At 40.2% G+C, this 27,321-nt stretch overlaps 1 protein-coding gene across 2 annotated transcripts in view; it reads right to left on the reverse strand.

Moving 5' to 3' along the window:
• The window catches only part of CLNS1A (chloride nucleotide-sensitive channel 1A), a 37,693-nt gene extending 11,111 nt beyond the window's left edge, over nucleotides 1-26,582 (reverse strand). The window contains exons 1-3 of one of the 2 annotated variants that reach the window (XM_069070924.1): nucleotides 26,325-26,582; nucleotides 3,721-3,857; nucleotides 780-899 (exon numbers count right to left, since the gene is read on the reverse strand). In XM_069070924.1, the coding sequence (XP_068927025.1) occupies nucleotides 780-899; nucleotides 3,721-3,857; nucleotides 26,325-26,452 (385 nt within the window). In that variant the 5' untranslated portion in view covers nucleotides 26,453-26,582. The remainder of the gene's footprint in view (nucleotides 1-779; nucleotides 900-3,720; nucleotides 3,858-26,324) is intronic. The other variant, XM_069070923.1, reaches the window with a different exon arrangement.
• Between the last annotated feature and the right edge of the window lie 739 nt (nucleotides 26,583-27,321).

Here is a 27,321-nt window from a genome sequence, read left to right on the forward strand (position 1 = left end):
AGTCTGTCCTGAAAAACATTAGGAAACCTTCCTCCCCTCAGAAGAAAAGGGAGGATTATGGATATGGAATGTGACATATATACTGCTAGACTAATGTTAGACTGCTCAATTCTTAGCTTCTTTCCTTTGTTAAAAGGAAGGGTTCAATGAGCAGACAATAAAGAACTGAGTATGGAATAACTAAAGGCAACAATAAAACTTTTTTTAATAGAGCACTGGGGGAAAAAAAAAATCACCAGAACTGTCTACTTCTCTGGCATGCTGAACAATTGGTAATTAAATATGTTTTCTGAAAACAAATATCCCTCAGTGTTCATTGATCACAACACTTAGAACTTTAAGATTTTAAAAATCATTTAGGGGCGGCTAGGTGGCACAGTGAATAGAGCACTGGCCCTGGAGTCAGAAGAATCTGAGTTCAAATCCAACCTCAGATGCTTAATACTTACTAGCCGTGTGACCTTGGGCAAGTCACTTAACCCCAATTGCCCTTCCATTCCCCCCTCCAAAAAGAAAAAAAAAATCATTTAGCACAACCCTCCACCTCTTCATCTGACAAATGACCAGCTCAAGATCACATAGGAAGTAAAAGAGAGATAAATATCCAATCCCAGGTCTTCTGACTCCAAATCCAGCCTTTCCCCCTCCCCCACAATATCCCACTGCTCTGACCCTGTATTACTGTGTTATCACAGATACTTAAATGGAGAATAAGCACACATGGAGGCTATAAGTTTTTACTCAATGAAAGGAAAACCACTGAACAGGAGTATACTCACATGCTGACTTATCACTTGGTACAAATCTGAACTCAGCAATTGGTTCAATATCTTCATCACTGTCCTCATCTTCTTCCCCTTCTGCCATTGGAGTTTCTTTTAGTTCTTTTGGTTCTTCCTCTAAGAGTATGGGGCGGGGGGGGGGGGGGGGAAACAAATTTTTAACATTATACTGTCCTGTTTTTAACTGGACTACTGAAACTATCCCAAAGAAAATTTAATGAGATGTCTAGATATTATAAATGTAATTTTTATTTAATTAACTATGAAACGTTTTTGGGTCAAAATGTGAAAACTGCTTGGCAACAGCTTTATGTTGCCTTTTGTTCATAATATGTTCTACTATTTTTCTTAATGGATACAAAGTTCTGTCATTGCTTCAACAGCTAGAATGTGGTCAATAAATATGGTGTGATGCAAGTAAACTGTGGGACAGAGGGCTGATAAAAAAGAGAATTAAGGGAAAAAGAGGGCCATGAAGAAAAAGAGGCTAGCTAATTTCTCAAAAAGACTGGAATATAACAAGCTAATCAGAAAGACTATAACACCATTAGAGACACAAGGTCAATACTGCTACTTCCCAATAATATACTACAAATAAAATTGAAATCTACTTATTTTTCCCTCAAAAAATAAATCATAATCACCTCAGCTTCCAACAAGTTGATATAAGCAATCACTTGTACATTTAGAAGGATTTTTTAAAAAGATTATACATGTATAATAAGAACACATGTTTAAAGTTGAATACAATTCCACACTCCTATTCAAGAGGTCACAGGAAGATCCTGAAAGTGCTGCAGAAATTATGTCTAAGAAGTCTAGCCAATGCAAAAAAAAATCGATATTAGGTACAGAGAAGGGAGGGGAAAAGATATAACAAAGAATGCTATTTTAAATTATTCATCTAGTCTGGATGAAATGCTATAGGGGCTATATGGTCAATCTTAGCAATCCACAAAGGGAGAAATGGCTTTCATTTAAAGAGTTAGAAATTCTGGGGAAAGGTAAAAATCAAGTAATGTTTTTAAAAAAAGGTATAAATCTTTTACCACCTGAACACAGAAAGTGGCAGTGGTATCAAGACTCACAACAAAGCAAGAGGATACTTACTGGTAGATTCAGGGAAACAAAGTTGTTAATGAATTCTAACCTGGCAACCCAACACATTCCTATCTCTAAAAGCTGGAAAGTTTTCTTCTTCCACAATCTAGAGAATAGTTTTTATAAAATTTTGTTTACTAGCAAATACTGAAAAAAAATTCAAGATCATATGTATATGTATATATACACATACACATATATATGTGTGTATGTGTCTGTGTGTGTGTATACACCACAGCCAAATTCAGTGTTCTCTGAATATGCCCTGCACTTCCCATGCCCCCAACCCTGTGCTGAAGTATTATAAAAGCATCAGCTACCATCATTCTGCCATTCCATCCAACCAAAATGCTCTCATCTCTCAATCATCTTTTTTTTTTTTTTTGCTTTTTGGAGGGGGGAGGGCAGGGCAATTAGGGTTAAGTGACTCGCTCAAGGTCACACAGCTAGTAAGTATTAAGTGTCTGAGGCTGAGATTTGAACTCAGGTCCTCCTGACTCCAGGGCCTGTGCTCTATTCACTGCACCACCTAGCCACCCCTCCCCCCCATCATCTTTCAATGCCCAGTTCCAAAGCCGCCTCCTTCATCGTCTTCTCTGATCCTTCAGGTCAAAAACAATTTCTCTCCTCTAAACTTCTATTATCTTGTTTTTCACTCTCTTAACAGCACCTACAGCATACAATCTTCTAGGAGCTATAAGAGTCCTTTTCAATCCTATAATCTAAGCTTATATATACAATTACTTGTACATATATTTCTCTTATGTTCGGTAATAGACAGAACTAGAGATTATTTTATTGCTATTTGAATCCCAATAACTTCTAAAGCATTATGTCTTACATACTACAAATATTACATGTATTGAATGAATAGTAACATTAAACCAAATGCAATATACAACACTTCAATCAAAACAGCTGAAGAATGAAATGGAATTTTGGTTTTGTGTCTTAGGTCCTACACTTGGGTAGTTACAATCATATTTTTAAATGTGATATCTCCAATCTTTAGAGGATCTTCAACAGTCATAATTTAGGATCACATAACAAAAATATAAATTACTTTGGTAATATGAATGAATTTAAAATATTCATTTAGAAATTTAGGAGAAATTAAATGAATTCAATTTTAAAATGGCAACTGGAATAAACAAGAGACATCCATATGGACACTGTCAAATACTTCCTCTAATACTAAAGAGAAACTGTAATCTATAAGGGAAAATTTATTTAATAGGCAAAATAATTGCTGAATTAATCTTAACTCCAATAAAAATTCTTTCTTAAAAAAAAAAATCTTCCTTAATCACCTGAAAAACAAAGGGCTGTGACCCAAATCTTTAAGTATGCCTATTCAGCACTTCTAACAAAAGTAGGGCAAAGCTGAACAAAAGAGACAGAGTCATTCTATAATTAAAGGATTCTAAGTGGTGAGTACAAAGAAAACAAGGGGCAGGGAAAGACAAAGAATGTAACAATTACCCTTCATAAATAATGTGCCAAAATGTAAAATTCCCATTCCACATGATGAAATACAATTCAAGTCCATGACAAAGAACTCCAAAGAGACTTCCATGTTTAACTAAATGGAAAAGAGTATTAAAAACAAGTGGTGCAACCAGCTATTAATCCCAGAGTCTTCAAAATGTTTGTCTTTTTGTACTAAGGATTTCAATGGAAATTCATTTGAAGGAGATCTGACCCAAATTCTTTGTCCAAAAATCTAAATTAAGAGCCCTCAAAGGAATGCTACCATCTCTCAATAACACATTAGATTATCTTTTGTAACACAATTTTGCTGGAAAAGGGGGATAAGATTAAAGAAGTAATACTGTACCTCCAAATCGAGCATTGACCATAACATATAGGTGCTCTTGCGGATATGCATTCAGGTCCCTGGAGACAGCATGTAAACTAATGGTGGGATAGTCCAGTGAAAATCCTATTCCAGCGCCATCTAACCACGACAGGCGGCTGAAAAATATAGTTAAGCAAGTTAGTTATAGAACTTGTACTGATTTAATATACCAAAGTTTATTAAAATATTATGGTTTCATGTACATATCACACACAAGCCTTCAAAACAATTACTTAAAATTTGGCAGCAGGTATATAATTATTTGAGTCCTACTTTTCTTTGAAACCTATTTCTTTTCCCAGTTTTGTTTCTGACAGAAGTTAAAACATGAAATTCTACATTTCTCTAGGTTATATCAATGCTAGTACTTGCATAGTATGATACCAAAAAATTAGTAACTAGGGGCGGTCAGGTAGCACAGCGAGTAAGAGCACTGGCTCCAGTGTCGGGATGACCTGGGGATCAAATCCGGGCTCAGATACTTAGCACCACACCCAGAAATAACTGGCTGTGTAACCTTGAGCAAGTTACTTAACCCCAATTGCTTAAAAAAAAAAAAAACAGTAACTAGCAGAAAAATTATCATGCTAGGTTCAGAGTGTTTTCTTGTGATTTTCTCACTGAACAATGCTTCAATTTCACCATTCTTTTTTCTCACAATCAGGTCCCTGTCATTCCTTTCCCAAGAAGGGTGTGATAAAGGCCAGTTGAGCTAAATAGCCCTGAGAGTAAAAAAAAATTTCTTTTGTATAATATGAGTATGTACCAACCAGTATAAAGTAATTTTTGTTGTCAAACTATAAAAAGAATTTTAGTTTAATGTATCATATTAAGAATCTCCCCTGGGATAAGAACTCATTATTTAACAAAAACTGCGGGGAAAAGTGGAAAACAGTACAGTAGAAACTAGGCATAGACTAACATCGTATACCCTATACCAAGTCAAAATGGGTACATGATTTAGATATAAAGGCTGATATAAGCAAATCAGGAGAGCAAGGAAGAGTTTACCTGTTAAATCTATGGAGAAGGGAAGAATTTGTGATCAAACGAGATAGAGAACATTATGAAATGTAAAATGGATGATTTTTATTACATTAAATTGTAAAGTTTTTGCACAAACAAAGCCAATGCAACCAAGATTAGAAGGGAAGCAGAAAGCTGGGAAACAATTTTTACAGACGTCTCTGATAATGGCCTCATTTCTAAAATATATAGAGAACTGAGTTGATTTTATAAGAATACAAGTCATTCCTCAACTGATAAGGGATCAAAGGATGTGAACTGGCAGTTTTCAGAGGATGAAATTAAAGCAATCTATAGTTATATGAAAACATGTTGTAAATCACTAATGATTAGAGAAATGCATGTCAAAACAACTCTGAGGTGTCATATCATACCTATCACGTTGGCTAACATGACAAAACAGGAAAATGATAAAAGTTGGAGAAGATGTGGGAAAACTGGAACACTTAATTCAATGTTGTTGGAGCTATGAACTGATCCATTCAGTCTGGAGAGCAATTTGGAACTATGCCCAAAGGGCTATAAAACTGTGCATACATACCCTTTGACCTAGCAATACCACTTCTAGGGTGGTATCCCAAACATTATAAAAATGGGAAAAAGACCCACATGTACAAAAATATTTATAACAGCTCTTTTTGTGGTAGCCAAGAACTGGAAATTGAGGGAATGTCCATCAATTGGGAAATGGTTGAACAAGTTGTGTTATGTGAATATAATGTAACACTGTTGTACTATGAGAAATGATGAGGAGAGGGCAGAGCCAGGATGGTGAAGTAAAAGCAGCAACTTGCTGAGCTCCCATTCCAACTACCTCCAATACCTGTAAAATATGACTCTAAACAAATTTTAGAGTTACAGAACCCACAAAGTGACAGAGAGAAACAAATCTCCCGCTGAAGGCAGCCTGGCAGGCAGGGTCTATCATACCAAGCTGGGAGCTGAGCACAGTCCCCCGTGAACCATGCTCGCCCAGACCCTGGGTAGCTCCAACCAGTGGCCCAGACTAGCCAGGAGTCTTCAGGAGAGTGAATCACTGGCAGCTGTGGAGGTTTCCGGACTTCTTAACCCATAAATACCAAACAGTAAATAAAAGGTCAGTGGGGAACTCTGTTGGAACTGAGTGATAGAAGAGTACAGTCTGGCCCCTGCCTCTAGGGCAAGAGTTGGTGGAGATGTGGCTGCCACATGGCTGGCTCAGGAGCTCCCTGCAGATTGTAAGGGGACCAAACCACCATTCAGATTGTAATTGCTTTTCCTTTGACCTACTTGTATCTGGGTCGCAGTCCTGGGTGGTGGTCTTGGGGTGTGTGACCAGTGTACCAGAGGTTGTGGTGGCTGTGGAGAGAGTGCCCTCCTCATAGCTCAGACAACATCTGCAAAAACCCCAGCGATTTGGGACACAGCTCTTTCCACTCTGGAAGCAAAGTTCTACAGTGGCAGAGTTCAAAAGTCAAGTAATTGTCTGGCAAGATGAGCAAGTAGAGGAAGTGCAATCAGACCACAGAATCCTTTTCTGGGGACAAAAAGGATCAAAACATAGAAGCAGAAAAAGACAACAAAGTCAAAACTCCTGCATCAAAAGCTTCCAAGAAAAATATAAACTAGTCGCAAGCCATGGAAGAGCTCAAAAGGATTTGGAAAATCAAGTAAGAGAATTGGAGGAAAAACTGGGATTAGAAATGAGAATGATGCAAGAAAATCATGAAAAGTGAGCCAACAGACTGCTAAAGGAGACCCCCCAAAATACGGAAGAAAATAACACCTTAAAAAATAGACTAATTCAAATGGCAAAAGAGGCCCAAAAAGGCAATGAGGAGAAGAATGCCTTAAAAAGTTGAATTGCCCAGATGGAAAAGGAACTTCAAAAACTCATGGAAGAGAATAATTCCTTCAAAATTAAACTGGAGCAAATGGAAGATAATGACTTTATGAGAAATCAAGATACTATAAAACACATCCAAACAAATGAAAAAATAGAAGGAAATATGAAATATCTCACTGGAAAAACCACTGACCTGGAAAATAGATCCAGGAGAGATAATTTAAAAATTATTGGACAACCTGAAAGCCATGATCAAAAAAAGAGCCTAGAAATCATCTTTCAAGAAATTATCAAGGAAAATTGCCCTGATATTTTAGAACCAGAGGGCAAAATAGAAATTGAAAAAATTCACCAATCTCCTCTTTAAAAAGATCCCCAAAAGAAACTCCTAGGAATATTATAGCCAAATTCCAGAGTTCCCAGGTCAAGGAGAAAATATTACAAGAAGTCAGGAAAGAAACAATTTGAGTATTGTGGAAATACAATCAGGATAACACAAGATCTAGCAGCTTCTACATTAAGGGATCAAAGGGCTTGGAATATGATATTCCAGAGGTCAAAGAAGCTAGGACTAAAACCAAGAATCACCTACCCCGCAAAACTGAGTATAATACTTCAGGGGAAAATATAGATATTCAATGAAATAGAAGATTTTCAAGCATTCTTCATGAAAAGACCCGAGCTGAACAGAAAATCTGACTTTCAAATACAAGAAGCAAGAGAAGCATGAGAATTTAAACAGGAAAAAGAAATCATAAGGAACTTATTAAAGTCGAACTATTTACATTCCTACATGGATATGTATGATAAAAAAAATAACTGTAATTCATGAGATTTTTCTCAATATGAGGATAGTTGAAGGGAATATATATGTATGGGAGGGTGTATGTGTGTATAAATACATATATCAGTGTGTGCATATGTATGTACATGTATACATAGAGGGCACAGGATCAGTTGAATAGGACAGGATGATAATCTAAAAAATAAAAATCAAGAGGTGAGAGAGAAATATAATGGGAGGAGAAACGGAAAAATAGAATAGGTTAAATTATCTCATATGAAAGAGGCAAGAGAAAACTGTTACAATGGAGGGGAATAGCAGGAAGGTGAAAGGGAATGGGTCAAACTTCTCTCATTGAATTTGGCTTAAGGAGGGAATAACATACACTTAATTGGGTATCTTACCCTACAGGAAATTAGGGGGGAAAGGAATAAGAGGGCAGATGATAGAAGGGAGGGCAGATTGGGGGACAGGGTAGTTAGAAGCAATCACTTTTGAAAAGGGACAGGGTCAAAGTAGAAAATAGAATAAGTGGGGGCAGGATAGAAAGGAGGGAAGTATAGTTAGTTTTTCACAATATAAGTACTATAGAAACATTTTGCATAACTACGCATGTACAACCTATATTGAATTGCTTGTCTACCCAGTGGGGGTGAGTGAGGAGTGAAGAAAGGAAAGACTATGGAAATCAGTTTCAAAAACAAATGTTAAAAAAATTTTTTTTAAATGATGAGAGGGCACAGTGACTAGAGCACCAGTCCTGGAGAGTCAGGAGGACCTGAGTTCAAATCTGACCTCAGACACTTGACACTTAACTAGCTATGTGACCTTGGGCAAGTCATTTAGCCCCAATTGCTTTGCCTTCCCCCTCCAAAAAAATTTTAAAAAAAGAAAGAAAATGATGAGCAGGCAGATTTCAGAAAAACCTGGAAAGTTACATGAACTGATGCTAAATGAAATGAGCAGAACCAGGAGAACACTGTATGCATTAACAGTCACATTTTGTGTGATGACTGACTTTGATAGACTTAGCTCTTCTCAGCAATGCAAGGATTTAAGACAACTCCAAAAGACTCAAGACGGAAAATGATATCCATATCCAAAGAACTCTGGAGTCTGAATGCAGACAGAAGCATACTATTTTCTCTCCCTTTCTTTTGTTTTGTTTCTTCTTTCTGATGGTTTCTCCCATTAGTTCTAATTCTTCCTTACATCACTGACTAATGTGAAAATATGTTTAATATGAATATATAAGTAGAGCCAATATAAGATTGCATGCCGTCTTGGGGAGAGGGGAGGAAAGGGAGGGGGAGAAAATTTAAAACTCACAATCTTATTGAAGTGAATGTTGAAAACTAAAAAGAAATTAATTATTTTTAAAAAATCTACCTCAATACTATTTGCAAATAAATAGCTCATTAAGACTGAAATAAAAAATTTTGTACCATTTCCCCCCCCTCTGTATGTTTATATTTAATAAACAGACTTCTCATTTTACATAAATTCTCAGCACACAAATTCTACTTCCTGACAGGGAGTGGCTGGGCTCAGCTCTGGCTCCCTAGCAGGTGATGGTGTGTAAGGGTTATGGGATTTAAAGATCTTCCATGCCCCATTGGACGTGCTGACGTAGCAGGAAGGGGCGGAGCAAGAGAAAGCGAAAGCCAGAGAAAGCGAAAGCCAAGCTAGTGTTCCTGCGGTGGCTGGTGGTGGTGGCCACGGCTGCGGCAGCAGCAGAGGCAGCGGCAGTGCGAAGCCCTTTTTGAGTTAGGACTGCTAAGGACTTTCTGCTAAGGACTCCTGCTGAGGACTGCCAGGGGCCGGAGCTGCTGGGAGCGCGCTTCCAGGACGCTGGGTGGTTGCTGTGCGTGGGGAGAGGAGGACCTTTGCCTGAGGTAGCCTGTTGTTTTAAAGGCTTGAAAATGTGGATGCTTTCTACTTTATCTACCTGTGCCAATGTCATAACTACTCTGATGGCTTTCACTTTCTGGTTTTGGGACTCAGTCTTTTGGTATCTTAATAAATTTTCCAGCTTATTCCCTTATATGACAAGCATGATGTATTTTGTGATGGATAATTATATCAGCATATCTGTAATCTCCATAGGCATTGTGAATATGGCATTGCTGATACATGGTGGTAGCAGCACAGGTGAAGCTCCCTGCAAGTGTGCCACTTTATGGGAGGGGGTGAAGGGCCATACCCCTAGGAGAAGGGGAGTTCTGGGCAATGGTCTACTTCCATTATGTGTGAACTAGCTCATAAAAACATCACACTAGTAAGAATTCACATTTATATAGGCACTTTTCAGTTCATAACAACCCCAAGGTACACTGTGGAAGCACTCCCTCCTTGTCTCTTCTCCCTATCACTTGCATTATAAGTAAAGAAACCGAAATTCAGAAAGGTTAAATCACTTGGGTACAGTACTTCAATAAGAAGGAACAAAGTTTAGACTTGGAATCAGGTTTTCTAGCTTTTCTTTCAGTGTTCTTTCTACCATACCTTGCTAAGTGTCTTGCAGATTACACATTATGCAGTCTACCAGTGGTAAGCAAACTAAGATGTGTTAGGAATGAATCATGAACCAATGGCTGGCCCAGGGGCAGATTACTCCTGTCACTACTACCCTCCATCAGTTCCTGAGACACCGCAGAAGGAAATGGTCAGAAAAGTCTGAGATACAGAACTAGACCTCAGAATATGTTTTGGGCTAAATAAAGGTCAGAAGACAAAAGCAATCCCTTAGAAGCACTAGGGGAATCTGAAGTTTCAGGCCCAAGAGTAGCTGTGACCTTCAAGGGCAAGAGTGGACAAAGAGCGAGAAAAGAAAAAAAAGGACTGAAGATAGTTGTGGCCAAAAAATTCAACACCCTTTGACTAACCTGGTGATGGGCCTCTTCTGAGCTAGTGTACAGACAATACAGTTCACTCTTGGGTCAGTAGTGGACATTTTTCCAGCTTGGCAGAATATGCCAAGACTCGTGTCCACTAATTTAGCTTTTGCAAAACCCAGTGCTCATTTCACATTATGAGGCCAGAAAGGATTTTATTGAAGGCAAAGGATACTGCAGCATCACACCACTGCCCTCATCAGGAAAGCACCTCTTCACAGTTAATGAAAAACAGGCTCCATCAAACTTTGTTCTATAGCTTTAAGGGGAAATGCCAGATGAGAAAGGGCTCAATTCTGTCTAGGTGATATATGAAGCTAAAGCGGAGAAATCTCAAAAGATCAACTGCAATTATTTACTACAATAACAGTACATCAATAGATGTGTTGATCTCATCAGTTTGGAAGTTCCCTCCAAAGACGCCAATCACAATTCATCCTTATCTGCCCATCTTTCATTCGTGTCCTCTCATAAATTCACTACAGCAAGTCTACCCCATGTCCTAGATGCCTTCCTCATGTTCTCCTGACATCATAAGGGTACAAGTGGGATACTCTAGCTGTCCACCTGTTATCCTCTGCTCTCATCACATGACCAGACACCAACTGTGCCAGTAAAATAACTGGCAAAAAAAGTAGCCAAGGATTAAAGTGGAGTAACTGGAAGGATATTCAGTGCTCATGCCTGGGCTCTACATGGATATGAGTTCTCTGGGAAGGGAAGGGGTATAGCAGTAAATGAGAGTGACACAAAAGGTATTCAATTTTATTTTAACAAATGGAAAGGGGGCCCTTAGAAGGTACTGAGTTACTCATTACAGGAACTCTTTAAGCAGAGACTGATGAGCACTGATCACGGGCAGGATTCATGATTTGGCCAAGCGGTTAGACCAGATTAGTTTTTGGTTGCCCCCCCCCCAAGACGATGATAGTAATGACAGTGAATTATAATACCTTATCTATCTGGACCCAGGTACCCAGCAACCTCATCTATCATATAGACAATAACTTAAAACGAGAGCAAAAAGCCTGGGCAACCAAAACAAATGACACCATGTACACTCACTTAAGCTCATGAATTACTCATTTCATGCACAAAGCTAACAGATGATGTTTGTTTTCCAAGTCCACAGGAGATTAACAGTAGCACCTTCAGCACGAGGTGGGATGCACACTAACAGAATCAAGACAGAACTGCAGACACTGATCTAAAAACAAGAAGGCATAAGGACTCAAAAACTCTAATATACTATCCCATAGTTCTATACACTTTGAGGTATATAAAGAAGAAGGAATAACTATGTACCATAATGCAACATCACATACCATAATATAATAATCAATGCTCACAGTGAAGACAGTGAGCATTCTCATCAAGAGAAGGTTAAATTATTTGGGAAAAGGATCCGTGTTTCATGGAATAAAAGTGACTATCTGGAAAACTTGAGTATCCACAACTCATAACCCACACTTTTTTGTAAAGCCACAGTATTATAGCAGTAATTAGGTTTTGCATCATTCACTCCCTTACCATACACTTTCTTCTGCATATGAAAAACTGGTTTTAATAAATCCTCAGAGAACTGCAATAACCATCAATCTCATTCAAACTACATTCTTTTAAACAAATAAATTTATTTCTTCCCACCTCAAAAATTCTCTGGCTGTTACACTACAATGAACAAAATACCAAATATGGATTGTCAAGAGAATTTCAAACATCCAACACCACAAAATTTTCTCTGTTCTAAGTGCCAGCCCAGTGGTGGACAAAATGTTACCACAGAGCATCCATCAAATTCTGTCCTTATTTTTAAAAGCCACATAACAATGTAGTTCTGAGGCTTCTCCCTTACTGCTGACTGAGCACATACATACACCACAAAACATTTCACTGAAGGCCTTCATATTCATTTTTCAAGTATTTTTAAATGGACAACAACAAATTGTAGAATGGAAATATTTAATGTCAATAAGATAAACATATAAGCAATAAACACTAGTCATTTTCCACACCATCTCCAAATTGAACCATTTTTTCTTTAAAGGATTGAAGCAAAAACATCTAAACATAGGCTCTATCTGTCAACTCTCAGTCCTGGTGGTCCCCCATTTCTCTGATCTAAGGTAGTAAAGAATGTCCATTATTTCTTCTCTGGGACTCTCATTAGTTCTTTCATTACTCAGAGTTCAACTTCCCTTTAGTTATTTTTTCATTTGCGCTGTAATTGTCATTGTATAAACTGTTCTTGTTCTCCTTATTGTACTATGTATGATTTCATACACATCTTCCTATGTTTAATTGAATTCCTCATCTCTGCTATTCTTTATGAATCACATTTCTTTATATTTACATGCCATAGTTTTTCAGCTATTCTGCATTGATGAGAACCCACTTTGCACTTTTTTTGCCACTACAAAGACTGCTGCTAGGAATAGCTGATATATATTGCATCTCTGCTTATGTCTTTGACAGACAGGGGAAGGGGAGTAGCAGCGTAAGATACCTATTAGTAGAAAAGCAGAATCAAAAGGGAAGGACAGTTTAGTCACTTTTCTTTTAGAATTCCTAATTGAAATACAGAAGACCTGCAGCATCTCACAATTCTACCAACTGGGCATCAGTGAGCCTGCTTTTCCACAGCCCCTCCAACCATGACTGTACCACCTTTTGTCATCTTTACCAATTGGATTGAATGAAAGTAAATTGTGAGATAAAATTTTAAGTTTTTTTTTTCATACCAATCAATCAAAAAGTATCTACTACATGTCAGGTGCAGGGAATACAATTGTAAAAAATTAAAGAACTCTTACTTATAAAGAACTTACATTCTAATATAGGAGGTAATTATATCTAAATATAAAACAAATACAAGTAAATATAAGGTGGCTTGAGAGGGAGGGCATTAGCAGAGAATTAGTTAGTCAATAAGCATTTATAAAGCTCAAAGACTTTATGCAGAAAATGTTGCTTGAGCTGTCTTAAAGGAAGCAAAGAACTATGAGGTAGAGGTAAGGAGGAAGTGTTTGGTAGTTATGTGGGATGGCTAATATAAAAAACCCAGAGGTAGGAGAATGTGAGGGCAATAACATATCCAACAGACCCAGGAATACAAAATAGAGCCAGACTATGAACGGCTTTTTTATTTTTCCCCAATTAAATATAAAAACAATTTTTAACATTTGTTGTCTTTTTAAGTTTTGAATTCCAAATTCTATCCTTCCTTTCCTCCCCTTTTCCCCTTCCCTGAGACAGTAAACAGTTATACATGTGCAATCATATAAAACATTTCCATAGTAGTCATTTTGTATAAGAAAATTTGAACAAAAAAAGAAAGTGGAAAACAGTGTGTTCCAATTTGTATTACAAAGGGTTTTTATAAGCTAAATAGAGTTGATTTTTTTTTCCTAGAGGCAACAGGAAGCTATGGCAGTTGACATGGACAGATATACAGATGGCTGAGAAAGGTGAAGAGGGCTTGATCTAAGGTGGTAGCTCTGGAAGTGGAGGAGGGGTCATCAAATATAAACCATGCTGTGGAAGTAGAAAAGGCAAGATTTGTCAAATGACCATGTGGGGTGAAGGACTGAGAGGAGTTAGAGATCATGACAAGATTACAAACCTGAAACATTAAGGATGTTAATGCCTTTGATAGAAATAAGGAAGTTTGGAAGGGGGGAGGGTTTAATTTTGGACATGTTGTGTTTGAGATATCTTTGGATCATCCAACTTGAAAGTACATCATATGTATTTACTACTATTAACGACCTTGAGCATGTTCTCATGTGGTCATTTAGTTTGCAAACCTTCTTTTATAAACAGTTCATTTCCAGGGGCAGCCAGGTAGCCCAGAGAGTAAGAGCACCGGCCCCAGAGTCAGGATGACCTGGGATCGAATCTGGGCTCAGACACTTAGTTTCCACCCAGAAACACCTGGCCATGTAACCTTGAGCAAGTTACTTAACCCCAATTGCTTAAAAAAAAAAAAAAAACAGTTTATTTCCTTTGACCCTTGGAAATTAGCTATTGGTCTACTATATTTATGTCCATGACCTTTCTATTCTGAATACCAGAATATCTAATACAGCTGTCTTCCCACTCTACCTTTTCTCACTTCTCTCTTCACTGATTTTATTCAAGCAAAAGTTTTTATATTTTATGCTGACAAAACCAGTTATTTTCTCTTTTTTGATTGCTATCCTTTATTTAAGAATTCTTTCCCTAGATTTATTTATTATGACAGAGAACAGGCCAGGAACCATAACTCCTCAAATCAAATTTTGAAGTGGTAGAGCCAACTAAAGGTCAGAAGGAGACATTATTTCCAGCCTGAGACTACTTCGGAGGTGAGGAGGAGAGTTCAGTAACACGAGGGTGGACACAGGCCTGAAGTGCAGCAGGAACACCAGCCTTGGAGATGACTGCAACAATAGCAGCATCAGGAGCTCTTACCCCCAAAATAGTAAAAGAATTGGACAACTGATCAGAAAGAAATCTCTCCTGGCACTGGGTTCAGCTAGCACTGACTGGCAACTCTATTGCCCATAAGCAGTTCTGAGTTCCAGTTCCAGAGCAGAGAGGAGAGTTTGTGGTAGGTCATAAGGGAGCAGGGACTTCGGTAACAATTCCAGAGGCAAGAGGAGCATTAGTACTTGTGGCTTCAAGAGAACAGGAGCCTTGGCGGAGCCAAGATGGCGGAGTAGAAGCAAGACCTCCCCGCGACTCCGGCTTCCACCCTCCCCAATCCATGTAAAAAGGGGACTCTAAACACACCTTAGAGCTGCAGAACCCACATACTGACACAGAGAAGCTAACCTCCCGCTGAGGACAGCCCGGCAGGCCGGCAGGAATCGGCCAGCGCAGCGCTCTGGGAGCCGAGTCCAGACCCACACCCAGGCTTTAGCCCCAGGGCGGGCCTGACCAGCCACCAGCCGGAGGGACTCCAGATCAGCAGCAGCTGGAGCCGTTTCCAGATTTATCAACACATAGACACAAAGGACAGAGAGGTTCGAGGCTGGGAAGGTGCGTGGTGGTGACTCGGCGGGCGCAGCCTGGGAAGGCCCTGCGGTGGCAGTGTGGCGGGCGCAGCCTGGGAAGGCCAGGCGGCAGCAACAGCGGACGCAGGCCAGGAAGGCACAGCGGCCTGTGGGGGAAGGCGTGGCGCGGCTGGCAGATGCAGGCCTGGAAGGGGCCTGATCAACTCAGAGGCAAGTCTTCCCACCAACCACAAGGTCCACTACCAGGCCTATCATCAAAGGGCTGGGACTGGAAAGAGCAAGGTAAGAAGCAAATACAGGGGCCCCTATACTGGACAGCAAACACTCCTGGGGCTACCACTTCATAGCCCAGAAATCTTTAAAAAAAAAAAAAAGCCCCTTTCAGGACCTCCAAAGACAAGGATGACAGAGTGAACCCCACTTGCTCCAAACCCCCCCTCTGACCCTGAAAATATAGTAACTCTTGCCCCAGGGCAAAACCCTCTACAGTAAAGGCTTGGGATCCTAGAGGAAGGGCGTGGCTAGGACACTGCCTCAAAATGGGTAGAAAGCAGACTACAAAGGCAAAGACTCTGGAGTCCTACTATCCTCAGAGGGAGGAACCAACCCCAGAGGGAGACAATGTGGACTCCACACCCATAGCTGAGACTTCAACAGGATGGATCCCAAGCACAGAAGGCTCTCCTATATGAGATCAAAAGGAACTTTGAAAGCAAAATGAGAGAGATAGAAGACAAAATGAATCATTCTCTCAAAATGAAAATAGCAGAATTTGAAAAACATTATAATGAGGAAAACATCTCTCTAAAAAGAAAAGTATGATATGGAAAAGGAGCTTCAAAAATTAACCAAGGAAAATGATTTGCTAAAAACCAGAATTAAACAAATGGAAACAAATAACTCTATGAGGAACCAAGAATTAGCCAAGCAAAACAACAAAAATGAAAAATTAGAAAAAGAGGCAAAATACCTCAAAGAAAAAATAACTGACCTGGAAAACAGATCCAGGAGAGATAATCTGAGAATCATAGGCCTACCAGAAAATTATGATGAAAAAATGAGCCTGGACAACATTCTCCAAGAGCTCGTTAAGGAAAACTGCCCTGAGATACTAGAACCTGAGGGGAAAATAGAAATCGACAGAATCCACCGGACACCTGCTGTAAGAGATCCCAGACTGAAAAATCCTAGAAATGTTGTGGCCAAACTCCAGAACTACCAGATAAAAGAGAAAATACTTCAAGCGGCCAGAAAGAAACAATTCAAATATCGAGGGTCCACAGTGAGGATTGCACAGGATTTGTCAGCCTCCACACTGAAAGATCGGAGGCAGTGGAATACTATCTTCAGGAAGGCAAAACAGCTCGGATTACAACCAAGGATCACATACCCAGCGAGACTGAGCATATTCTTCCAGGCAAAGAGATGGTCATTCAATGATATAACAGAGTTCCAGACCTTCTTAATAAAAAAGCCAGAACTCAATGGAAAATTCAACCTCCAATTATGAGAAGCAACAGTGACTTAGAAAGGTAAACAAGGAGAACACACATCATTTTAGAGGTGTGATAGTAATGGCAATTAAAGATTCCCCTGTATTGGCTTGGTTTTCAAATTGATTGTGTTAAAACCCAGAGTTTGTTAATCCCACCTGTGGGATGGGCTTGTTGATGTGAAAAGAAAGTCCTGAACTGGGAGGAGCTGGTGATGTAGATTTGGAGAGACACTAGAGAGAGGCGGAAGATCTTTTTGGAAGCAGCACCTCGTGGAGAGAGAGAGACTAAGAGAATTGCTGGTGGCCACTTTGAATTGCCCTGGACTTTTGAGACCTGCCCCCCTGAGCTGCCAAGGACTGAGGAGACATGGCTGTTTTGCTGGTACTTTGTCTGTCTGTTTTGATGTTATTTTGCCAGATTTGTCCACTGGTGAAAGACTGTCCTGTTGAAGAAGTCCTGGAACCTGGCATTTGGTTAAGAAGCCCTGAGACTGTCCTGCAGACAGAGAGTGAATACTGTCCACTGATGAGGGACAGTACTGTTGTTGCAGGGGTCTGGAGACTGTCCTGCAGACAGAGTGAATACTGTCCACTGGTGAAGGACAGTGCTGTTGTTGCAGGGGTCTGGGAACCTTTCTGTTGGTTCAGAAGCCCTGAAGAAGGATTTTCTTGTTGTATGTTTACAGAAATCCTGGGAGAGGGCTTTGCTAATGTGTTCAGGGGTTCTAGGACTGTTCTACAGACAGAGGATGAATTCATGAAGGGACTGGCAATGTATCTTATGGCCTTGCTAAGCCTTGTCTCCCCAGGAACTAAGATTGCTGAGAACTTGCCTCGTGTCAAGATGAAGAAAAGACCTCCATTTGGGTATTAAGTGCTGTGTTTAAACTTGATGTAACTCTGGGGTAGATTCAATTGTGATCCAGGGGTGGGGAACTTTTGACCTTATTGTGCTCTGTGATTGACAAATGAAGGTACTTTACCTATGTTTTGGAAACTAATCTCCATTTGAGAAGAGGGGTTTTGTGGTGGACTAAAGGAAGGTATAGCCTAGGGGTGGAGTAGTATTTAGAACCAGGACTTTGTAATTGATTGAATGATTGGAAGGTCCTGGGGTGGGGTAGTACTTGGAGATTATTTAATCACACTTAGTAAATGCTGTATTTTGAATGATGTCATGTTTTGATCTTCTCTGTTCTTGGTTTGTCACTGAATAAAATAGAGAGCACCTATGCTGGTATTTTGAACCTGGGAAGTTGCCTTTCCTTGGCATTACATTACAAGAGGGAAAGAGGGGAGGGAGAGGAGCTTCGCATGAGATCTATTCCTGTGATTCTTGATGCGAAGAAAAAATAGCATACCTCATTAAGTATAACAATATCCTACAGGTAGTAGGAGGGGGAAAGGGTTACAAAAGGGGGGTGGGAGTGGTTTGTAGGGAGGGAAGTAGTAAGAGGAAAAGGGGAGGAAAAGGGAGGGGGGCCGAAAAGGGAACACTGAGGGAGGTGGTGGTCAAAAGGAAAACTATTAAGGGGGGGAAGGGAGAAGCGAGGGAAAATACGAACATTAACAGGGGCAGGAATAGGATGACGGGAAAGAAACAGATAACAATCATAACTGTAAATGTGAATGGAATGAACCCTCCTATAAAACGGAGACGGATAGCAGAATGGATTAGAAATCATAATCCTACAATATGCTGTTTACAAGAAACACATTTGAAACAGAGGGATACACACAAGGTAAAGGTAAAAGGTTGGAGTAAAATATATCATGCCTCAGCTAAAGTAAAAAAAGCAGGGGTAGCAATCCTTATCTCAGATAAAGCAAATGCAAAAATTGACCTAATTAAAAGAGATAAGGAAGGAAACTATATCCTGTTAAAAGGCACCATCGAGAATGAAGCAATATCACTACTTAACATATATGCACCAAGTGGTGTAGCATACAAATTCCTAGAGGTGAAGGTAAAGGAATTAGAGGAAGAAATAGATAGCAAAACTATACTAGTGGGAGACCTTAATCTCCCCCTATCTGAACTTGATAAATCCAACCTCAAAATAAACAAGAAAGAAGTTAAGGAGGTGAATAGGATTTTAGAGAGGATAGGTATGATAGATCTCTGGAGAAAACTGAATGGGGATAAAAAGGAATATACTTTCTTCTCAGCGGTTCATGGCACATATTCAAAAATTGACCATGTTCTAGGGCATAAAAACCTCACAATTCTATGCAGTAAGGCAGAAATATTAAACGCATCGTTCTCAGATCATGATGCAATAAAAATTATATGCAATAAAGGGCTAGGGAAAGACAGACTAAAAACTAACTGGAAATTAAACAATTTGACCCTAAAGAATGAGTGGGTCAAACAAGAAATTATAGAAACAATCAGTAATTTCATTCAAGAGAATGATAATAATGAGACAACATACCAAAATCTGTGGGATACATTAAAGGCAGTTCTTAGGGGAAGTTTTATATCCCTGAGTGCATACATGATTAAATTAGAGAAAAGGGAGCTCAACGAATTGGGCATGCAATTAAAAAACCTAGAAAAAGAACAAATTCAAAATCCCCAATTAAATACTAAACTAGAAATATTGAAGACTAAAGGAGAGATTAATAAAATCGAAATTAAGAAAACTATTGAACTAATAAATAAAACCAAGAGCTGGTTTTATGAAAAAACCAACAAAATTGATAGACCCTTAGTCAATATGATAAAAAAAAAAGAAGAAAACCAAATTATGAGTATCAAAAATGAAAAGGGTGAATCTACCTCCAATGAAGAGGAAATCAAAACAATAATTAGGAATTATTTTTCCCAATTGTATGCACATAAATTTGACAATCTTAGGGAAATGGATGAATATTTAGAAACATACAAGTTGCCCAGATTAACTGAAGAGGAAGTAAATTACTTAAATAATCCCATCTCAGAAAAAGAAATTGAACAAGCCATCAGTCACCCCCTAGGAAAAAATCTCCAGGGCCAGATGGATTCACTAGTGAATTCTATCAAACATTTAAAGAACAATTGATTCCAATACTCTACAAATTATTTGGGAAAATTAGTGAAGGAGTCCTACCAAATTCTTTTTATGACACAAATATGGTACTGATACCTAAATCAGGAAGAGATAAAACAGAGAAAGAAAATTATAGACCAATCTCCCTCATGAATATAGATGCAAAAATTCTAAATAAAATACTAGCAAAAAGACTACAGCAACTTATCTCAAGAATAATACACTTTGATCAGGTAGGATTTATTCCAGGAATGCAAGGATGGTTTAATATTAGGAAAACCATCAGTATAATTGATCATATCAACAATAAAACTAGCAGAAACCACATGATCATCTCAATAGATGCAGAAAAGGCTTTTGACAAAATACAACATCCATTCCTATCAAAAACATTAGAAAGTATAGGAATAAATGGAGCCTTCCTTAAAATAATAGGTAGCATCTATTTAAAGCCATCAGCAAGTATTATATGTAATGGGGAGAAACTGGAAGCATTTCCTATAAGATCAGGGGTGAAACAAGGGTGTCCACTATCACCCCTCTTATTCAATCTGGTACTAGAAATTTTAGCAGTAGCAATTAGAGAAGAAAAAGAAATCAAAGGAATCAAGTTAGGCAAAGAAGAGACCAAGCTATCAGTCTTCGCAGATGATATGATGATATACTTAGAGAATCCTAGAGAATCAAGTAAAAAACTGCTTGAGACAATAAATAAATTTGGCAAAGTTGCAGGATATAAAATAAACCCACATAAATCCTCGGCATTCCTATATATTTCCAATGAAATTCAACAGCAAGAAGTAGAAAGAGAAATTCCATTTAAAGTTACTGTAGACATTATAAAATATTTGGGAATCTACCTGCCAAAACAAACCCAGGACCTGTATGATCATAACTACAAAACACTTTTCACACAAATAAAGTCAGATCTAACTAATTGGAAAAATATCAATTGCTCTTGGCTGGGTCGAGCTAATATAATAAAAATGACAATTTTACCTAAATTAAATTATATATTTAGTGCCATACCAATTAATTTACCAAAAAACTATAGAGTTAGAAAAAATAGTAACAAAATTCATCTGGAAGAATAAACGGTCCAGAATATCAAGGGAATTAATGAAAAAAAAATGCTAGGGAAGGTGGACTAGCTTTACCAGATTTCAATCTGTACTATAAAGCAGCAGTCATCAAAACTACTTGGTACTGGCTTAGGAATAGAGGAGTGGATCAATGGAATAGATTAGGCACACGAGATTCAGAAGTCAACGACTACAGTAATGTATTGTTTGATAAACCCCCAGACCCTGGTTTTTGGGATAAGAACTCACTATTTGACAAAAACTGCTGGGAAAACTGGAATATAGTATGGCAGAAACTGGACATAGACCATTATCTAACACCATATACCAAAATCAAGTCTAAATGGGTTCATGATCTAGGTATAAAGGTTGATACTGTAAGCAGTCTGCTAAAACAAGGAATAGTTTACCTATCAGACTTGTGGAGAGGGAATGACTTTATGACAAAACAGGAATTAGAGAACATTATAAAATGTAAAATGGATAATTTTGACTACATGAAATTGAAAAGTTTCTGTACAAATAAAGCCAATGTAACCAAGATTAAGAGGGAGGTGGGAAATTGGGAAAGAATCTTTACAACCTATGTCTCTGACAAAGGACTCATCTCTAAAATATATAGAGAACTGAGTCAAATTTATAAGAATACAAGTCATTCCCCAATTGATAAATGGTCAAAGGATATGAACAGGCAGTTTTCAGAGAAAGAAATTAAAGCTATCTATAAGCACATGAAAAAATGCTCTAATTCACTATTGATTAGAGAAATGCAAATCAAAACAACTCTGAGGTACCACATCTCACCAGTCAGATTGGCTAAGATGACAAAACAGGAAAATGACAAATGCTGGAGAGGATGTGGGCAAACTGGAACACTAATGCATTGTTGGTGGAGCTGTGAACTGATCCAGCCTTTCTGGAGAGCAATCTGGAACTGTGCCCAAAGGGCTATAAATACTTTCATACCCTTTGATCCAGCAATACCACTCCTAGGGTTATATCCCAAAGCGATCATAGAAATGGGAGAAAGACCCATATGTACAAAAATGTTTATAGCAGCTCTTTTTGTTGTGGCAAAGAATTGGAAATTAAGGGGGTGTCCATCAATTGGGGAATGGCTGAACAAGTTGTGGTATATGCATGTTATGGAATATTATTGCGCTATAAGAAACGGGGAGCAGGCGGTCTTCATATTTACCTGGAGAGGCTTAAAAGAACTGATGCTGAGTGAGAAGAGTAGAACCAGGAGGAATTTGTACACAATTACAGACACAACGTATGTGTGATGACCAACTTTGATAGACTGGACTCTTCTCAACAATGCAGGGATATAAGTCAATCCCAAAAGACGCATGATGGAGAGAAAAACGTGCATTCAGAGAAAGAACTAGAAAGAACTAAATTTATATCCAGGTGGAAGCAAAATACCTGATCTTTTTCGTTCTCTTATTTGATTTTATGTCCTCTATACCATTTTTCATCCCAGCGGGTACAATCCATCCTTATAACCTGACCATTGTATAATGTGAAAGTATCTACAGATCCTATACTTGATTATAAGACGCCATGGGGGGGAGGGGAGGGAGGGGGACAAAATGTGAAATTCAGGGAATTGTGGAATTGAATCCTGTAAACTAAAAGGAAAAAAGAATTAATAAAAAAAAAAGAAAAAAAAAGAACAGGAGCCTTTCCTCCATAAAGATCAGAGCAAAGACCGGAAGAGCAATGACATACCTCTTCCATGATAATCCCACCTTGGAAGTACTAAAAAAAAAAAAAATGCAATTTCCAGAACTAGCTTTGAAAATAGAAACATGAAAAAGTGTGAAGCTTGGCACAGTACCTTCCTACCCCGAGGTGAGCAAAGCCCAACTTTAATGTAAAATTCAAACTGAAGAAACAGGCTGGGAAAATGAGCAAACAACAACAACAAAAGTACTTGACCACAAAAAGCTACGGTGGTGGCACGTACACTCAGAAAACAATGTGAAAATAGCTATAAGCAAAGCTGCAAGGAAAAATGCTAATTGGACCCAAGGCCAGCAAGAATTCCTAGAAGAGTTAAAGAAAGTGATAATAGAATAATTGGCGAAAAAATGAAAGAGATGTAAAAAATTACGATGAGAATTAACAGCTTCGTAAGAAGCACAAAAAAAATACTGAAAAAAAAACATCTTAAAAAATCAGAATTGGCCTAATGGTAAAAGAGGCACAAAAATTAAATGAAGAAAATAACTCTTTAAAAAGCAGAATCAGCCAAATGGAAAAGGAGGTATAAAAGCTCAGGGAAGAAAATAACTCCTTAAAAATTAGAATTAGGCAAGTAGAAGCTAATGACTCCATGAGACAAAGTCAAAAGGATGAAAAAATAGAAGAAAATGTAAACTATCTCATTGGAAAAACTACTGACCTCAGAAACAAAATGAGGAGAGAGAATTTAAGAATAAGAGACTACCTGAAAGTTATGAACAAAAAGAGCCTAGACATCATATTTTAAGAAATTATCAAGGAAAACTGTTCGATATTCTAGAACCAGGCAGTAAAATAGAAATGGAAAGAATCCACAAATCACTTCCTGAAAGAGATCCCCAAATGAAAACTCCCAGGGGTATCACTGCCAAATTCTAGAACTTACAGGTCAAGTAGAAACTATTACAAGAAGCCAGAAAGAAACAAATATTATGGAGCCACAGTTAGGCTCACACAAGATTTAGCAGCTTCCATGTTCCACCAAGGAACAGAGGGTTCACTTGGTGATCTCATCAGTTACTATGGTTTCAATCATCTCTATCCAGATAACTCTCACATCCATTTGTCCAGGGCTAACTTCTCTGCAGACCTCTAGTCTCCCATCTCCAAGTGCCTATGAGACATCTCCAACTGGAGGTCCAGCAGATATCTTAAATTCAGCATGTCCAAAACTAAACTCATAATCTTTCTCCCATGCTCTCATAAAGTTAAACATCTACTCTAAAGATAAGGCACATGCCCAGGCAAACTATATTATAAAATACATAAGTGAATTATCCAAGCATAAAAATGGATGGAAAGATGTTGTTCTTGATTGGGAGACTTGAAGATGACTTCATGAAAAAGGTAGAATTTTGAGTTGGTCTGAAAAGATGGGCAGAAAATCCAAAGATGAAGAGGAGAAAGGATATTTCAGGCACAGAGAACATTGTAATAGCAGGAAAACACAGAGCTGTAGTACAGCAGGAAAAGGTTGGAAAGACAGGGTGGTGCCAGATTTTAAGAATCTTGAAAGACAGGCAAAAGAATGAACTTTTTGGCAGAAAGAAGGTTAATCTGGCAGCTGTAAGAAGGAAGGATGGTTCTCCTTGGGCGGCTAGGTGGCACAGTGGATAGAGCACCAGCCCTGGAATCAGGAGGACCTGAGTTCAAATCCAGCCTCAGACACGTAACACAAAAAACTAGCCATGTGACCTTGGACAAGTCACTTAACACCAACTGCCCTCCAAAAAAGGTAAAAAAAGAAAGATGGGAGAAGTCAGTAAATCAGTCAATCAACAAATATTAATCACCCACTGTGTGCCATGAATTGTGCTAGCACAGGGGATACAAATATGAAAAACAGTTCCTGCCCTTAAAGGAGCTTACAAATCTAAAGGGGGAAGACAACATATAAGAGAAAGCTGGAGGTGTGGTGGAGAGGAAATAAAGGGGAGAGGATGATGGAGAAATCCAAAGGAGTACAGTCAGGTGGAAAATGAAGAGATGACTGGTCTGGGCATTTTCCTTAAATGGAGGAAGGGGAGGGGGGAAAGAGATATATCTGGAGCAATGCTCATTAGGGTAAAGGCTTCTTAAATGGATGTTTACTGGTTGAAACTCCAATTATAACAACATGTTCTGAATGACACATTTTAGAGGCAGCTAGATGGCATACTGGATCTGAAGTCAGGAAAACCAGAGTTCAAAACTAGTTTTCACCACTTAATAGCTACAAGTCACTTAACTTATGTCTACTCAGTTTCTCAGTAGATTGTCTACTTTTCAAGTGCTATTCCTTCTACCCCCAGCACTTAGCACAGAGCCTGGCACTTGGTAGGTGCTTTGCTTAATAAATGCTTATTGATTAGGAGGGAAATTTTCACTAGCACATCTAAGGGGAAGGGCACTCAAAACAATATCATGAGGAACAGGAGAAGGGCCTGGGTATGTTTGGCTTGAAGAGAAATCTTATGAAGCATTAACTCTCCCTTTAGAAGGTAGGCTTCTTAAGGACGGGGACTATTTCACCTCTGAATCCCCAGCACATAAAGGAATTGCTCAATAAATGCATGTTGATTGATCCACAGGACCATGATCTTCACATACATGGAGGGCTGTCACCTAGAAGAGGCTTTAGATCAGAGATTCTTAATCTCTACTTGGTTTTTTAACTACTCTGATAACTGTATTTCACTATAATTGGTTTCCTTTGTAGTTTCCACCTTATTACTCAATTAGGGGCTGTCCTCTTATCTAAGTTCTAGTTTCCTTAAAATCTCAGGTTTTGAACTGATAGAATTTTTCGAACTGGCAGTTCCTGCCTTTTTCAAAAAGCGTTTCCCAGTTTCCCTCAATGCCAGGGCATTCCCTGAGATCACCATGGATTTATCCTGGAGACGGCTAGTTTGTTAACAGTTGTTTGTATGCTGTCTCCCCCCTCAGACTGTAAGCTCCCGGAAGGCAGGGCCTGGTTTTTGTTTTTTTGGCACAGATGAAGCCTGTAGGAAGAGCTTATTGGCGACTTTATTTACGAATTTAAAAGCATCACTAAGAGGTCCACAGGCTTCACCGGACTGACTGCCAAAGGGATTCGAGACCCAGACTGTTTTAGGCTTTTTTCTGCTTGGTCCCAGTGGGCAGAAGGAACTGCAAACTAAGTTCCAAACGACGAGCTTCCTAAGGGACCCGTCCTATGTAGGAATGAGCAGCCTCTGCAGGCAGCGAGGTCTATCAGTCAGTCAACAAGCACTCCGCCTACTATGTGCCAGGCACCGTACGGAGCGCTGGGGAAAGAGAAAAGCAGAAGGCAGTCAGGCCCTGCTCTCGAGGAGCTCAGTCTAGTGTCGAAGAGCGCACGCAAGTCGAGTGCAAACGCGGGATATATCGGGGAGCGCCTACAGCTGGAGTGCCCCGTCACTCCCCCAGTCCATGCGGAGGACTCCCTGCACCACCAGCAGGGCTCCTGTAGCCCTCAGGTCATAAGCTGCTGAGAGCGGCCCCAACCGCCCGCGGACCGCCCGGGACCTCCCGGGACAGCCGCGAAGATACTCCGCTGCCGGACACCTGCACACGCGCGCATGCGTGCGTCCCGTCCCGTCCCCCTCCCCCGCCTCCCCGGCTGCAAGAGCGCGCCCACGCACGGGGGCTGGAGTTGGGGGGGGGGGAGCGCTTGGGTCCGCCGTGCCCGCGCTCATCCCCTCAAGCCGGTGCCACTACCTCTCGGCGATGTAGAGGGTGCCGGTGCCCAGGCCCTTGCCGTCCAGCACCGCTTCAGTGTCGGGCTGCTGCTGCCGAAGCCCATCTTCTGGGCTGGGCGGAGGGAAGCTCTTGAGGAAACTCATCATGTCAGAGGTGGCGGTGGCAGTGGCCGCCCAGCGGACAAGGGAGGGGGGCTGGACTGGAGGCGCTGGCTACACGCTAGCCCCGAACCCGGAAGGAAAGGGGCCGTGCGAGGCTCGCCACCCCGGAAGGACAATGGCAGCTAAGCCCCGCCCACCACCTCCGCTGGAGAGTAGTCAGCGCCTTTCTAGGAAGAGTGCTCGGTAGGCTTGGAAGACCGGCGTTCGCTCGCCTTTACTGCTGAACCCCCTCCCCAGCCCATTCTGGTCATGGGGGCGGGAACACGTGGTTTCCAACTCCAAGCTCTTCCCTGGACTCACAGTGTGACTTTGCGCCAGTCATTTCCTCTCGCCTGTCCGAGCCTCAGTTTCCCCAGCTGTGTAATGAGCGCACAGCTGAGGACCACTGAAAAGGGGAGGGATTTGACCCGGCCCTGCCCGAGGCAGCGTGGCCTGGGGGAGCAGGAAGGGGGCTCCCGTCCCTCCAGCAGCCTTTCTGCGGGTGAGGGATTGTGGATGGCTGGGTCAGCACGGTGGTCACCAGAAACGTGCGTCTCCCATCGTCAGTGAACCACGCCCTTGGACTTGCTGTCCATGCTCGGGAAGGCACCTGCTGGACATTGGCCAGATCTTGGAAGGTCTCGGTCCGGCGTGGCTCTGACCCTCCTCAGTATGAAGGAGGCGGTCCCCGCGGTCCGGACCGGCCACGGAGAGCCCCTTCTGCGCCTGGCCTCCATGCCTCTGCCAAGCTGCTGGGCTCTGGGTTCTAGTTTCACTCCCACTCCCCCTCCCCCTCCTGGGCTCCTCGTGGGGAGGCTGTTTGAGCTCCTGAGGTTCTGAAGATTGCTTCAGAAAGTTTAACAAACATTTTTAAA

The sequence above is a fragment of the Petaurus breviceps genome, unplaced genomic scaffold (assembly GCF_028583685.1).
Source record: "Petaurus breviceps papuanus isolate PSGF00001 unplaced genomic scaffold, PetGlider_PUasm1.0 90823, whole genome shotgun sequence".
In the NCBI taxonomy this organism is placed as follows: Eukaryota; Metazoa; Chordata; class Mammalia; order Diprotodontia; family Petauridae; genus Petaurus; species Petaurus breviceps.